Source organism: Pleurodeles waltl, chromosome 9 (genome assembly GCF_031143425.1).
Source record: "Pleurodeles waltl isolate 20211129_DDA chromosome 9, aPleWal1.hap1.20221129, whole genome shotgun sequence".
NCBI classification, from domain to species: Eukaryota; Metazoa; Chordata; class Amphibia; order Caudata; family Salamandridae; genus Pleurodeles; species Pleurodeles waltl.
The window spans coordinates 388,015,926-388,032,632 of record NC_090448.1 but is presented as its reverse complement, the minus strand read 5'-3'; the positions used below and the strand labels follow the sequence as shown (position 1 = coordinate 388,032,632).

At 44.8% G+C, this 16,707-nt stretch overlaps 1 protein-coding gene across 2 annotated transcripts in view; it reads right to left on the bottom strand.

Annotated features, from left to right (window-relative positions):
- The window catches only part of GANAB (glucosidase II alpha subunit), a 216,565-nt gene that overhangs the window by 123,027 nt on the left and 76,831 nt on the right, over positions 1-16,707 (bottom strand). For both annotated transcript variants that reach the window (XM_069207037.1, XM_069207038.1), the window contains 2 exons: positions 9,110-9,263; positions 8,057-8,292 (listed from right to left, as the gene is read on the bottom strand). In XM_069207037.1, coding sequence (XP_069063138.1) covers positions 8,057-8,292; positions 9,110-9,263 — 390 coding nt within the window. The remainder of the gene's footprint in view (positions 1-8,056; positions 8,293-9,109; positions 9,264-16,707) is intronic.

Here is a 16,707-nt window from a genome sequence, read left to right as displayed (position 1 = left end):
GACTTCTTCGAAGAAAAACAACTTGTAACACTCCGACCCAACACCAGACGGCGGACTATGCACAGCATGTGTATCTGCAGCTACACATGCCACCGAACATATATTTTCTTATAGGTTCAAATTTACATGTAATACTTTAAATGAAAGGTATTGCAGGTAGGTACTTTAGGAACTTTGAGTAATCAAAATAGCATATACACTTTTCACATAAATCACATATAGCTATTTTAAAACTAGACACTTAGTGCAATTTTCACAGTTCCTAGGGGGAGTAAGAGTTTGTTAGTTCTTGCAGGTAAGTAAACCACCTACGGGGTTCAAGTTTGGGTCCAAGGTAGCCCACCGTTGGGGGTTCAGAGCAACCCCAAAGTTACCACACCAGCAGCTCAGGGCCGGTCAGGTGCAGAGGTCAAAGTGTTCCCCAAAACACATAGGCTTCAATGGAGAAGGGGGTGTCCCGGTTCCAGTCTGCCAAGCAGGTAAGTACCCGCGTCTTCGGAGGGCAGACCAGGGGGGTTTTGTAGGGCACCGGGGGGGACACAAGTTAGCACAGAAAGTACACCCTCAGCGGCACGGGGGCGGCCGGGTGCAGTGTGCAAACACGTCGGGTTTCCAATGGAAATCAATGGGAGACCAAGGGGTCTCTTCAGCGATGCAGGTAGGCAAGGGGTGGGGGGGGCTTCTCGGGGTAGCCACCACCTGGGCAAGGGAGAGGGCCTCCTGGGGGTCACTCCTGCACTGGAGTTCCGATCTTTCAGGTCCTGGGGGCTGCTGGTGCAGAGTTTTTACCAGGCGTCGGGATCTGAGGAGCAGGCAGTCGCGGTCAGGGGGAGCCTCGGGATTCCCTCTGCAGGCCTCGCTGTGGGGGCTCAGGGGGGTCAACTCTGGCTACTCACGGTCTCGCAGTCGCCGGGGAGTCCTCCCTGAAGTGTTTATTCTCCACAAGTCGAGCCGGGGCGTCGGGTGCAGAGGAGCAAGTCTCACGCTTCCTGCGGGAAACGCAAGTTGTTTTAAAGTTGCTCCTTTGTAACAAAGTTGCAGTCTTGGGTGAACAGAGCCGCTGTCCTCTGGAGTTCTTGGTCCTTCTAGAGCAGGGCAGTGCTCTGAGGATTCAGAGGTCACTGGTACCTGGGGAAAGCGTCGCTGGAGCAGTGTCTTTAGAAGTGGGGAGACAGGCCGGTAGAGCTGGGGCCAAAGCAGTTGGTGTCTCCGTCTTCTCTGCAGGTTTTTTTTTTTAGCTTAGCAGTCCTCTTCTTCTTAGGTTGCAGGAATCTAGTTTCCTAGGTTCTGGGGTGCCCCTAAATACTGAATTTAGGGGTGTGTTTAGGTCTGGGAGGGCAGTAGCCAATGGCTACTGTCCTTGAGGGTGGCAACAACCTCTTTGTGCCTCCTCCCTGAGGGGAGGGGGGCACATCCCTAATCCTATTGGGGGAATCATCCATCTGCAAGATGGAGGATTTCTAAAAGTCAGAGTCACCTCAGCTCAGGACACCTTAGGGGCTGTCCTAACTGGCCAGTGACTCCTCCTTGTTTTTCTCATTATCTTTCCTGGACTTGCCGCCAAAAGTGGGGGCTGGGTCCAGGGGGCGGGCATCTCCACTAGCTGGAGTGCCCTGGGGCATTGTAACACGAAGCCTGAGCCTTTGAGGCTCACTGCTAGGTGTTACAGTTCCTGCAGGGGGGGAGGTGTGAAGCACCTCCACCCAGAGCAGGCTTTTGTTTCTGTCCTCCGAGAGCACAAAGGCCCTCACCACATGGGGTCAGAAACTCTTCTCTCAGCAACAGGCTGGCACAGACCAGTCAGTCCTGCACTGAACAATTGGGTAATATACAGGGGGTATCTCTAAGATGCCCTCTGTGTGCATTTTTTTTTATAAATCAAACACTGGCATCAGTGTGGGTTTATTATTCTGAGAAGTTTGATACCAAACTTCCCAGTATTCAGTGTAGCCATTATGGAGCTGTGGAGTTCGTTTTTGACAGACTCCCAGACCATATACTCTTATGGCTACCCGGCACTTACAATGTCTAAGGTTTTGCTTAGACACTGTAGGGGCATAGTGCTCATGCACCTATGCCCTCACCTGTGGTATGGTGCACCCTGCCTTAGGGCTGTAAGGCCTGCTAGAGGGGTGACTTACCTATGCCACAGGCAGTGTGAGGTTGGCATGGCACCCTGAGGGGAGTGCAATGTCGACTTAGTCATTTTCTTCCCACCAGCACACACAAGCTGGCAAGCAGTGTGTCTGTGCTGAGTGAGGGGTCCCTAGGGTGGCATAAGATATGCTGCAGCCCTTAGAGACCTTCCCTGGCATCAGGGCCCTTGGTACCAGGGGTACCAGTTACAAGGGACTTACCTGGGTGCCAGGGTGGTGCCAATTGTGGAGACAACGGTACATTTTAGGTGAAAGAACACTGGGGCTGGGGCCTGGTTAGCAGGGTCCCAGCACACTTCTCAGTCAAGTCAGCATCAGTATCAGGCAAAAAGTGGGGGGTAACTGCAACAGGGAGCCATTTCTTTACAACAACCCACAGCTGCAGGTGGAGGGGATGTCCTTAAGCATCAGCAACGTTTTACCAGGCAAGTCGCGGTCTTTTTGAGGTGGGGTGGGGGTGATGTCTTTGGGTTGAGGCTGCTGGCGTCGTGCGGAGTCCAAGCAGGGGGTAAGCCCACGGTGGACTCAGAAGCGATGGGGAACCTTAACAGGACCGGTGGGCCAAATTTGACTCGGGCTGGGGCATCAGGTGCAGAGGTGGGTCCGGCAGCGGATTTGCAGTTCTTCAGAGCATAGTTCCTTGTTTTTTAAAGTTGGTTTCTTCTGGACAGGTCCGCTGTCCATGGGAGATGGTGGTCTTTGTCGCAGGCAGGCCGCCCTCACATGTCTTTGGGGGTTGCTGGGCTGAAGATTGTCGTCATTTGATGCAGAATCGTTGAGGGCTGCAGTCAGGTAGGTAAGACTGGGGCCAAGTTAGTTGGTGTCTGAAGTCTTCTCTGCAGGTGTGACGCTGTAGTTTCCAGCTCTTCTTAGATCGTCGGGAATCTAGTTTCAGAGTATGGGGGAGCCACCTAAATACTAGATTTAGGTGAGTTATAGAGGAGTAACAGATATGGACCAATGGGTACCTTACCTAGGGGGTGTCTACATCTACTATTAGGCCATCCTCCTGTGGGTGGGGGGGCATAGTCCTAGCCCTGATTGGTTAAATCCTACCATCTTCAAATTGGTGGGCACAGAAAAATGTGTTTCTCTTCACCTCCAGCACCTGAGGGTTAAAATTGGCAAAGGTGGGCACACCTCTTATTGTCACTTGGTGTTCCCGCCGGTTCTCCCGCCAAAAGTGGGGGTTTGAACCAGGAGCAGCCATCTGCTGCTTGCAGCAGAGGCTGGGGTTGCATTACAAAGGCGGCAAGCCTCTGAAGCTTCACCATCAAGCACTGTGCCTTCCTGGGGAATGGAGGTGTGACACCTCCGTCCAGGATGGGCTTTGTTTCTTGTTGCAGAAAGCAAGGGCTCTCTCCCCAGGGGTCCAGAAACATGTCAGGTTGTAGCAAACTGGCTACAATTAGTCAGTCTACACCATGGTTGGTAGATTTTCGGGGGCACCACTAAGGTGCCCTCCGAGTGCATATTGCAATAAATCCAACTCTGCCATCATTGTGGGTTTATTTAGAGGAGTTGTTTTGTACCAAAGACTCCTGGGTTCAGTGAAGCCTTCGTGGTGCTGGGAATTTGAATTGTTGAGTTTCCTGCATATGTACGCTCCGTGGCTTCACTGGCACGTACAATATTAAGAATAGACTTAGATATTGTAGGGGCATATCTTCTCATGCAGATATGCTCACACCTGAGATATAGTGCACCCTGCCTAGGGCTTCTAAGGCCTGCTAGAGGGGTGACTTGCCTATATTTTAGGCAGTGCCGCTGGATATGGCTGTAGAAAGCTGGATTCTAGTTGTAGTACACCCGCTTTATTTGCCCCTAGAGATTGCTGGGTCCCTTAGCTGGAGAAGGGTGGTAGTCAGTGCAGACCTCCCCCCATGATTGTCTCCTAGGAAATAACCACCCAGAGGTGGCCAGAGCCCAAAAGAAGAGCTAGCCCTGTGCCTCCCCTCTTCAAAGGATTCTGGAGGCGCTGCTCCTGCAGTACATGTAAGTAGGCCTCAGAAGAGAAGGAAAAGAAGAACTGTAGGAAGGTTAGGCAACTTTTAGCCAAAGTTATAGTGGGCCAAGAAGATTCTACTCCAGTAGGGAGAAACACCAAGTCTGGCCCTACTGCAGCCCAACCTGACGCACAAGAAGTCCTGACTAATAAGGCAACTGTTCAGTCCGAGTTGGTGGCTCCTCAGCTGACAGAAGAAAGAGTGGAAGAAGGGTGTTTGCTACAAGATTTAGTCTCCCCCCCCACACCTTTCTAAAAAAGCAGACCTGCATCCTGAACCCAAGTAAACGTGTCAGTTAGCCCCTTCACTTGTCACTTCACTGGCATGAAACGACACAAAAGACAGGGGAGTGACCACCCACCTTGTCCAGCTCCTCCCCTAAGGAGGTGCCCAGAGCTCTGCCAGGTGGCCACAGATTCTGCCATCTTGAAGATACTATGTGCAGAGACCCCTCAGAGCATCTGGTTGGCTAGGCCAGGTAGGAGACATCCCTGACCCCCACCACCACCCCCCTCCAATCAGTGGGTCAATACAGAGAGTGACCAACCCCCTTTTGGACTTATTTCAGAGCTCACTAGCGGGTGGATCCTCAGATTCGTAAAGCAAGACTATACAAGGAACTCTCTGCAAGACATCTTCTGCCCCAGGCCTCTGGAACCACTGCTGGTCCTTGCCTGGAACCAAACAAGTTATTTTCTGGTGGGAAGGCTCCCATTCCAACATTGTTTCCTTGGACTCCTGCAAAAATTCTGCAACATCCAAGGCTGTGAATCCTCCAGGGTCAAAAGGTCTTAGTTTGCACCATGAAGCATGAAGGAATCTCCCTTGGAGTGAAGGAGTCAGTCCCCTGCAATTGCAGGCAGCTCAAGGCAACGTCGACCAGTTAGAGGGGTCCTGCGGTCTCTGGACTATCCTGCTTCATAAATGGTGAGTCTGTGACCTCCCCTGGGTCCTGCTTGTCTTCTATCCAAGTTGGGACACTGTAGGCCTTTGCTCCTGCCACTGGACTGGCACCCCTGTGCACAGTGACTGTTGCACTTGCCAAAGCTTGTTGACTCTTCCAACGGGAGATCTTCAGATTCCAAGAAGCTCCGACCCCCAGCACTCTGCAAACCGCATATAAGCTCCTGTCCTGCAACTCCTGCAATGTGAGACTTCTGTTTTTCTGGGCTGGTAAGGCCTTCTTGTGACTCCCTGTGTCGGACACCTGTGGGTCACTCATGGGGGCTACATCGACTTTTGTTGGCCTTCATGTGTGCTGGGAGCCAGCTCTGACTACCCCTCCTGGGTAGAGGCTCCTGGACCTTGCCGGTCCCCACAACTTTGCAATTCCTTCTGCAACTCCTATTTCGCCTTACCAGTGCTTGTAGGTGACCTGGCTGGTCATGGACCCTCCTGTAATCCGTTGAGGGACAGCTTGTAGGTGACTCCTGGCATCATCAGCTACTGGACCACACAGCTGGACTTCCTCTTTCACCGACTTGCAGGAACTTTAGGAGGGTGAGCATTGCCACTTGCACCACCTGGGCACCTCCTTTGGTGCCGGACTCTGTACCCTTTCTTTGTAGGTCCTCCATGTACGGAATCAACCCCTGGGTTCCACTGGCCTGGTTCACGGGTCGTGACAGCAGCTGGACAATCCGAGATACCCACAGTCTTCAGAGTCCCTTCTCTCCTCTTCGTCCCGGTCCCTAGAGTAGGTACTCCTGTCTTTTGGGTATCCTGGGGTAGGGGCACTCTCCACCTATCCTCTCACCTGCTGGTTTGCTCTGGGTGTGCTGAGAAGGGTCCAGAATTCTACAAACTCCAACCACTACACTCTGTGTTAGCCTATGGGACAACTGGGTGGGTAACCGACTTTCTCCTGGTTACTGGGCTCATTTATCGTACAACCTCTGGTGTTCCTAACTGCTCCCAGCTCCTAGCTAACCACTTCAGTTAACTTGGCTGGAGACCCACTTTCACATTCCATTTTTTAGTATATGGTTTGGCCCTCTCCTAGGGCCCTGTATATTTATATGCTATTTTTGATGGTTATTTTATGTGTATATTGTTTGCAATATATCCAAAAAGGAGCTATACCACTGTCAGTTTAGTAGTAGTGCTGTAATAAAGTGTCCTTTATTTTTTCAACACTTGTGTGGTTCTTTCTTGTGAGTTACTGTCTGACTACTGTGGTATTGCAAATGCTTTATATTCCTCCTGTATAAGCTTTAGCTGCTCGCCTCAGCTACTCCTAGAGAGCTTCTGCTATCTGAACACCTCTTCACTATCACTAAGGGTTGCCTGGCTCAGTATAGGGTGCCACACCATAGGTGTGCACCATAAACTGAGTCAGCCTCCTACAATGGCACACAGGCAGTGTGCCATGTCGACTTAGCCGCTTGTCTCTGCACCAAGGGATGCCAGCTGTGGTGGCATGGCCTTGGTGAGGGGTCCATAGGTACCATGTACTAGAGACTTATAGGGGAATCTGAAGTTGTGCCAATCGTGGCACAGTTTTAGTGAAGAAGCACGGACACAGGGGACCTGGTTGGCAGGGACCCTGTGCACTACAACCAAAACCACATCATTTTCCAGGCAAAAGGTGGGGGGCTAACCATGTCAAAAGAGGCACCTTCTCACAGACTGGATCGGTATGGTCATATGAGGAAAATTATTTTGCCTCTAGGAATTGGGCTGATAGACTGGCCCCAAGGCCATTTTAATTCTTCTATATCAAGGGAATTCGTACACAATCTACCCATGAGAATGATATACAGATTCAGCTTTAAAATTGTATTAAAACGATAAGCTTCAAAATAAAGGAGAGCAAGAGGCCACCAGTGCACTCTTGGACAGTAGGTAAGCCGGGATGACCTTAAGATGGCAGAGCAGTGTTTTTTTTTTTTGTTGGTCTAGGATGCCCTGGTGTTTATCTTATTTTAGTTATATATGTACCTAGATATTTCAAAATGCTTTCCCTTAAAAAGTGTTTCGGATCCCACATGTAGATGAGGTTATTAAGAATACATGATCACTTAAGATTTCAAGATGTAGAACTAAGTATATGTATTATTTTAGACCAAAGTGAAAAGCAAAAATTATCCATAAAACACAACACATTTAGACTACAAAATATAGCATCACTAATCAAAAAAGAATGTAGAAGACTTCAACCCTACGTGTAACTAGGTTTCAGAGAGCAGATGGAGACAGTAATACAAGCAATGAAATGGACAAGAAGGAAGATGAACAAAAGCAAGTAATGAAAAATACATAAGATAAGTAGGTTGTGAAAGTGAAGGAAGAAGCATGAGTGGAACATGAGATAGGCATTTTAATGCTCATGTAGGAAGGAAAGAGTAAGGGGAACAAACCAGACAAGCTTGGAGAAACACTCCTCCCGAGCTAGCAGAAATTGAGAAAGTCATACTATATCCTCACGCTACATAGCATGAGCAGTCCTCACGCCATATCAAAAAACTCAAATTGGCTGTTTCCTGTGCGTACACAGAAACTGTTTATGAATCAGTGCAGATAGTATATTTATCCCCTACCATGCGAGAAGGGTGGTGTTCTGAAGGAAAACCAGCAATTGAAAGGAAACATAACAAGAGTGTCAAAAATGAAAAAGAAGCACAGAGAAAGCAAGGCGCTTCTGTATAGTTCTGAAACTGAAGAACACCACCTCCACTTAAAAGAAACAGTGGCATGTAGCTTCCTTTCAAAGCATTCCACACAAGTGTTTAGTAAGGACCTCATCATTCATAAAGATCAATTGCCTGTATACAACTTCATTGTAAGTTTCTGAAGGTTTCCTGAATCCCATTAATCCTTGCTTTTTACCACATTTAACAGAATTCATGTTCCTAACAAATCCCATATTTAGTACGGCTTGTAGTCCCTGCTCACCTTACGCCTTTTGGTATCCAGCTCCTGAAGCATGTTTTTGGGGGTGGGGAACTTGTTGGGGTCCCAGGTGAAGTAGCGTTTGCCGTCTGCATGTTCAATGTCCAGCCAAATAACATCATAAGGAAGGTCATGCTCATCAAAGCCAGCGTCCACAGCACGTACATCCTCCTCATCGTTATAATTCCAGCGACACTGGTGATATCCGATGGAGAAGAGAGGTGGGAAAGCCTGGGTCCCTGAAGTGGGAGAAAAACAGGTCACAGAAGCAGAAAAACTGATGAATGCACAAACTAAACTGAGAAATACCAAAGGCTGGCAGCAAATATCCCAGGGACAGAGAGAACAGAGAGGATCTGGTCACTACAATAGAAAAAGGGCAGTTGTGTAAAAGAAGATCACGTATTTGTGGTGAAAAGGCTTGGGTGCCTCAAACACCGCACAATCATTGGGGCACATTACTGCTTTCATTCATTATTTAAATTGGATGGCATTGGCAGTCAATTAACATTGTCTTGTGATAGTTAGATTTTGCTCCTTGGCTTGAGTTTGAAGATAGTGAGTTGCTGCTTTGTTTTGTACTAGCTTGGAGGCTCATTAATAGAATAGCCTTGTACCACTTCTAGAAAACAAAAGCCTGTATTCATTAACATGTTATAGACATGTACATATAGTAGAAATGTAGCTAGTGCCCCAATGTATATGTTTGTGAGATAAATCACACATTCAAAAATGATGCCTGGAATGAAGACTACGTCTAGAAGAGTAAAAGATGAAACATAAAAGTGTTAAACTGTGTGTCCTTTAATTAAACTGGTTGGTAAAGGTTAATGATTTTGTAACAGTATCACCTGGAGACGAGAGTCCTGGAGAAGGACCAAGCAGTGTCTAAGGCAACACCAATGCCAAAGTGTTAGAGCTGTTCTGGGGCTTGTAAGCCTGAGAAAGAAACTTTGTACTCAAGAAAAACAAAGTGGACAAAAAAAAAAACAGAATAGAAGCTGGCAACAGAACAGTTTCTAGAGTGGAGGTATGTATAGAGTACTCTTTCCTTACCTGTCAGGGAGCCATACTGCTTGAAGACGTCCTTGGCAGTAGGCCCTAGCAGGACGAAGACATCAATGATCCCACTCTCTGACATCCAGCGCACATCTGTCTGGGGAGTTTCGCCCCCTCCCTGCATGTAGTCCAACATTTTTCCAAAAAGTGTCTAAAGAAGATGGGACTGATCAGAACAATACCAAATGAAAGACACTCTCCTCCTGCCCCTAAACCAACCCCCCTCCCAAAAAAGAAAAACTTATATACACTGCCCTCAGACCATTTTCCCTTCACTGGGGGGGAAAAGTGACAAAGGGACATTGACTACAATGCAGGTAGAGCCACAAAGTGGGCACTCATCCTCAGTGACACTGGGTCAAGAGGAGACACTCACCTCTACCTAAAAGCCACACTAGAATCTCATACAAAGCAACCCTCATGATCACCACACCACTTAGTTTACAACAAGTATTTCTAGTCTTACAATCAGTGAAACAATCTAACAAGTGGACATTAGGATTCAATCACGTTTACTACATATTATTCAGCAGGAATGCACACTACAGTGAATAACCCACTATAAAGCATTGGGAGAAAGATGGTGAATTGGGATGTTTAACAAGCCACTCCTTTCTACAAAGACGTTAGTGGTTGATTTAAAGCCATTAAGTTCAATAACTGTTTATAATTGCGCGAATGGCAGAGAAACATGCTGTCAACAGAAATGCTGCAGCGTAAGACGGTAGAGGCAGAACCTGCTTGTCACCTAAAAATCTAAAGAATTAGGACACCCGGGAAAACAGTGGGGCTTTAGTTTATGGTAAATTTGGACGGGGTTGAATTATGGTGGAGGAATGCCAGAATAAGCTGTCTCAAGGGAAGCAAAAAATGTGAACACCAGACTCAGTCTGTGTACCAAACAGCTGGTTGAAATACTTAAAATAGCTATTAAAGAAATTATGAAATATACACACGAAAAGTTATTAAGTAGCACGACTTGTCTATGAACCCACAGTATTTATACTTTGTTCTTGAAAATGTTTCCTTCTGCTCTTTATAAAGCAAGTCTCCATATGAAATACAGTAAAGTGAATTCGAAATACGTTAGAGAATCTGACTTGATGCAGAATATTGCTGCTAAACCTTGACATGTATATTCTTTGTTTGGGCTCATTTTAGCTGCCTGTTTGAAATTACGAAAAGAACCATCAGTCAATGACTTTAGTTCTGCAAGGGCCCAGCCATTTCCCAAGAATTTCATATTTCGACAAATAATGTGAAAATCACATGCCCCATTATTTTTAAAGTCTATTAATGGAGAGCTGTCTGGAACTTTGAACACTTTACATTTCTTTCATTCACACTGAGCGTAGCCTACCCTTTTCAGTTCCTGAATACCCTATCCTGCTTGCTCTTTCTGGGCTGCCTTATGATGGTTTCGACCGTCTGCAAGCTTCACCTTTTAACGAACACATACGACTGGAGTTCAGACTCTTCTGAAGGAGGGCACAATCAAAGTGTACCTATGTGCCTAGCTAAGTGTGACTCTTGCCCCTCACAGAAAAACATAAAATAAGATAGATAGATAGATTGATAAGTTCCTCTTTTGACATGGTCACTCCCACTGCCACCGATACGGAGGTTTCTCGACTGAAAGTGTCCTGGGTTCCTGCTAACCAGGTCCCAAATGCTCTTTCCCTAAAACAAGTTAAAAGGTACAATTGTGTAGCATTAGCACACCCTTTAGGACCTGCATAAATCCTTAGTAAATGGTACCCCTGGTATCTAAAGCCTGGGTACTAAAGAGGGTTCCTAAGGGCTGCAGCATGTATTGTGCCACCCTAAGGGACCCCCTCACCCCCCAAAAAATTGCACACAGCCTGATATTGCAGACGTGTCATGGTGCAAGCCATGAGTGTAAAACATGGCACACTCATTGCTTGCCGTGCCCTCCAATCACTACAGCTAATATATGCAAGTCACCCCTACAGCAGGCCTTAGATCCCTAAGGCAGGGTGCATTTTAATGTATGCGAGGACATAACTGCATGAACAGATATCCCCCTGTGATGTCTAGTTCGATTCCTGGATGTTGTAAGTGAACATGGGAGCCATCTTAAGGTATGTACTATGCACTAATCATTACGAGTTTCCCAGCTACATAAAGGCTTCTCCGAAACCTATGGTGTTTGGTATAAAACACATCATCTTAATAAATCCATACTGATGCAGTATTGGATTTATTATGACATGCACCAAGAGGGTGCCTTGAAGGTACCCCGTGAAACCTACCAGACTCGGTGTGCTGACAGACTGGTATCGACCAGCCTGCTACCAGAGACAGCTCACTCCCAGGAGGTGAGGGCCTGCGCTCTCAAGGTCAGAACCAATGCCAGCTCCGGAGGAAGGTGTTATCACCTCTTCCAGCAGGATGGCTAACAAATCTGCATACCAAGGCCAGGGACTACAAAGCCCCTGCCGTCTTGCATATGTGACCCCCCGGCTTCTGAGACCTGGGAGAATTCCCCAGCCTATAGGACCATTTGGCACCAGCATAGGCGGGAAATCAGCTATGCAAGGAGGTGTGTTGCACTACCAGGCTAGTGACACACCTTAGGTGGGCAGCCTGATGTGCTCCAAGAAGAAAGGGTTCCAATATCTTGTTTTTGAAGTAATTAGGAATTCTGAGACAGGGTTATGCCCACTCCCCACAGGACGTTGGGTGAATTCAGCCCAGAATCTCCCTTAGAGTGGAGGAGCCACTCTGCTGCACCATGCAGACACTAACCGCAACATCCGGTCCACTGATCTACTGACCACTGGGTCCACGAAGCAGCAATCACCCAGGAGGAGGTCACCATGCACCAGGAGGACAGACCAGAGGACAGATTAGAGAAGCTATGCCCACCCGGAGTAGCCCTGCACTAGTACCCTGAGTACTGGAGCAGTTTCAAGCACCAAGGCTCATTTGTGTCTGGACCAGACACCACCGCCACTAAAGACGTCCTGACCACCGAGGGACGACTGAACCGACGAAGCTGACCATGAGTGGCCTGGTTTGTTTTTCTTCCCTCTGCAGGTCTAGCCAAGACCTGTGAGTGCCTTTGATGCACAGGACCAGCCAGACAAAACCCTCTGCACCCGAGCTCCACTGCCCGGGTCCATGACTATCGAATGTGCCCCCTTGCTCCCAAAACCCTAAAAACTGAGCCCCCAGTTGGGAGCTCCCTGACTTGTTCCCAAGTCCACCTCTGCAGCCTGCTTCTAGGTGCCCCTACCTTCGCCAACCGTGCATTGTGCAAGGCACCTGACCCGTCTAGCAACTCCCCACCTGGGCACCCCGAGCAGGTAAAACCGAACTGCTGTTTTTTCTCGTGACATTGACCCCCACAGAACCCTAACACCTGAAGAGGACCCTGAGATACTTTTGTAAATACCCGTATGTAGTACATTTTATTATTTCTGTTGAAAAACATTACTGCATAAAAACGAATTTGTGTGATTTACTGATCTGACTGTGCAAAGAAATACTGCAAACAGTACTCATTTCTAAGATTTGTGGCGCATTAAATATAAAAAGTTTTGCTTATCTAAAATTGGTATTGAGTATCTTCTCGAGTTAGTCTTATTTGTTGACTGTGTGTCCAATAAATGCTTAGTTCTACCCTTTAACAAGTCTAAACTGCTCACCGACATTACCACAAAAGTTGCCATTTAGGGTTATTACTTTAACCTCTGTCAGCCAGTAAGGCTCGCCTGTACTATCTGTACAATGTATCCCTACATTAATACACTCCATAGGTAGCTAGCTTCCTAATATACATATTACCTACTCGCAGTCGCCAGTAGGTAGTTATATTTAGGACCTACCATCCATTGAAAAAAGCGTTTTTGATTTGGCTACATCTTTGGTGGGGTTTGATGAAGCTTTATGAAATTTTCCCAAAAAAAAGTGTGACCAAGGGTCTTGTTGTACATGGAAAGTTTAGGGGTGATGCGGGGGCAGAGAAAAAGATGCGGAATCAAAAGAAAAGTGTTTCAATTTTAATTCTTATAGGGATTTTTTGACACAACTACAGCCCAAACCACTGGACGGAATTACAAAAATTTGACAAAAAGGTAGCTTTTGGTCCAGAGACCATGCTTTTTGTTATTTGGTGTAAATCCATCCAGTAGTTTTGGAGTTATTAAAGAAAAAATAAATTTGTCTATCTTGAGATGCAGATTTTCCTTGGATCTGGAGTCAAAGCAAGGCCCTGAATGGCCGAAAACTGACAGAAAAATTGTGGCTGCCATTTTGTTTCTCTCATTTACTGGGTGGGGGGATGGAAAAAAACACTGTAAAAACATACGGCGTCAGGATTCGGGTAAACTCACCCCCATAGGGAAATGGAGGAGTCCCTTTTTTCCCCAGACTTATCCGTGGATCCTCGAATCCAGGAGAAAAGCAAGGTCGAATGGCTGGCCGCAACCTGACAAATATTAACGTGGCGTGGGGTTGTATGGGTAGAGGAAGTTGGCCGCAGTGCCTGGTTTAACATATATTGATTAAAATTACTTTACGTTAAAAAAAACATAGATATTCACTGAAAAAAGCAAAGATTACAGGGATGTTAAGGTTAACAAATATAATTTTTAAAAAACATAGAAATTCACTGAAAAAGACCAAGGGTTACTGGGACACTATAGTTAGGTTGACATTTTACCCATACAAAACCATGGAAATTCGACAGTTATAGTTTCTTCAGAAACGTATAACTACAACTATAATTTGTGCCAGAAAGTAACTTTGGGCAACGAGTTATAGTTAAGTATAATTATAACTGCTGAATTTCTATGGGTAAAATGTAAACATAACTATAATGTCCCTGTAACCTTTGTTTTTTCAATATTATTATTATATATATATATATATATATATATATATATATATATATACACACACACACACACACATACATACACACGCGCACACACAAAAAAATACATATACACCTTCACTGAAAAAAACAAAGGCTACAGGGACGTTTTAGTTAGGAAATAGAATTTAAAAAAACAGAAATTCACTTAAAAAATTAAAAAATAAAAAAGTTACAGGGACGTTATAGTTAGGTTCTGAATTTACTCACACAATTCCAGCTGTTAAAGAGTTATTTCAGGCAACTATAACTTGCAGCCTAAGGCAACTATGACTCGTGCCTTTGCCATGCACTGCTGACCACAGATATTACAGCACTCATGACAACTTTTATAACGTCAATACAAATATCATATTAGCAGTCAAATTATTCAAGAAAAAAAAAAAGTACATGGCAGGGGCACAAGTTCTGTTACCTCAGGCCGTGAGTTGTAGTTACTTGAAAGAAATCTAACTAACTGCTGAATGGTTTTGTGTGAAAAAAATTCAAAACCTATATAACATCCCCGTAACCTTTACCTTTGCTTTTTTAAGTAAATATATATATTAAGTGAAGATATATATATATTTCAAACAAACAAACACAATCCTGGCAAGATGCCGAGGCAGATTCATAAGCGGTCCGGTGCGGGTTCCAGGAGTTCTTAGAAATCTAAGTGAGGAATTAGCGGTACATTTGAGAGGAAATTAAAATTCATGTCCTAGTTTCTTTTGATACGACCCAAGATGTTTTAAGTAATAACTATTTATATTTTCACACTGCACTGTTGTGATGACTTGGGAGGAGTGATTAATATGTATTTTAATAGGTATTTTGGTAACATGGTTAGCACGGTTGTTTTAGGAGTCACCAACTCGTAGACTTATTTTATTTATTTATTCTTGGACTAATTTCTATATTTATATATATAAATATATTTATTTACATAGTACTATTTATTAATACCTTTGATATTATATCAGTATTAATTGTTAAGCTGGAATGGCTTCATAATAGAAAAATGTAGAAACAAGATGATTAATAGTGAGTCATAGAGGTTGGTTTTTTTCTAAACACTGGGATTGATTGTATAGTATAATAAGTGTAAAAATAACAAATATTGTGGGTATGAGCAAATGAATTGTGACCTTTTGATAAGACAGTAACTCTACAGGGGTGGATTGTAAGAACAGGAGAGTTTTAAAGATTGGAAGAAATTTACTATATATATAAATCAGTCATTAAAAGTTGATACAGTAGAGATGATGAATTGAAATGAATAGAATTTATTATTTTAAGAAAAGTTGTATTAAACACTCTGCTGCTTTTTGACTAATCTTTAGTACTCTGGCATGTGAATAGATATACTTCAAAATGGCTGCCACACTTTCCCCCTTTTGAGAAACCTGTCTTCAGAATTAGTCCTTTATCCATGTTCTTTGTAAATTTGTGGTTTATATGTCACTAGCATGAATTGGAATAGTATTGTGATCAAGGCTACGGCCAAAACGCGTCAATAAATGTAATACTGCATGGCCTTGGTGTCCGGTCCCTTTTCTGGATGGAGAAAATGTTTTGAGCAAAAAAAAAATATATATATATATATATATATATATATATATATATATATATATATATATATATATATATATATATATATATATTAATGCATCTGATCAATAATGTTACTGCAGGTGCTACAGGGACATTATCAATGATGTCATCAAAGATGTCATGAGTGCTGTTATTTGTGGGGTAATTAGCAGTGCATGCCAATGGTGCGAGTTATAGTTACTTAAGGGCACGAGTTATAGTTACTTTAGATAACTAACTAGAACAGGTGAATTTCTATGGTTTGGTACATTTAGAATGTGAGCCTAACTAGAACATCTGTAAAACCTTTGTATTTTTAAGAGAATTTCTATGTTTTTTTTTTTTATTCTATTACCCAACTGTAGTGTCCTTGCAACCTTTGTTTTTTTCAGTGAATTTCAATGTTGTTTTTTTTTTTTTTTTTTTTTAAATGTAAAGTAATTTTAATTACTATTTATTAATCCAACCACAGCTGCGGCCAAACCCGGTGGCCAACCTTCCAAACCACCCAACCCCACCATGTTGCGCATGGCCCTTTGGCCGCGGCCTGTCTCTCTGGGTGTGGGAAATAGGTGCGAGAGGGATTCTCTGGGGATGAGTGTGTGTGAGTGTCTGATTGGGTGCAAGAGTGCATGAATCAGTGTCTTAGTGGATGCGCCCGTTTCTGTATGGGTCTGTGAGTGGGTGCGTAAGGGTTTTAGTGGGTCTGTGAGTAGGTGTCTGAGTGGGTGCATGGGGGCCTCAGTGCATCTGTGAGTGGGTGTGTAAGGGTCCGAGTAGGTGAAAAATTGAAAAAGAGAAATTGGGTGAGAGAGAAAGGAGGAGAGATATAGAGTTTTTTAGGCTTTGGTGCATGATGTACTTAGAATGTGATATTTCTTGACAAATTGAAAAGAAAAATGTATTTGTTAATTTGAAAGTGTGAGAACAACGTCATTATGAACCTTAAACATTTGAATATTGAAGACAAATTAAAAAGTAGGGAAATGACCACAGACCCACCCGTCTGTGACCTTAACCATTATGCCACGTGACCCCTTGTGCTGTGAAGTCACATGGAGAGAGAAAGAGAGAAAGAGAGCGAGCCGGCTCCCCACATCCTGCGGAAGCCCACATTGCTCCA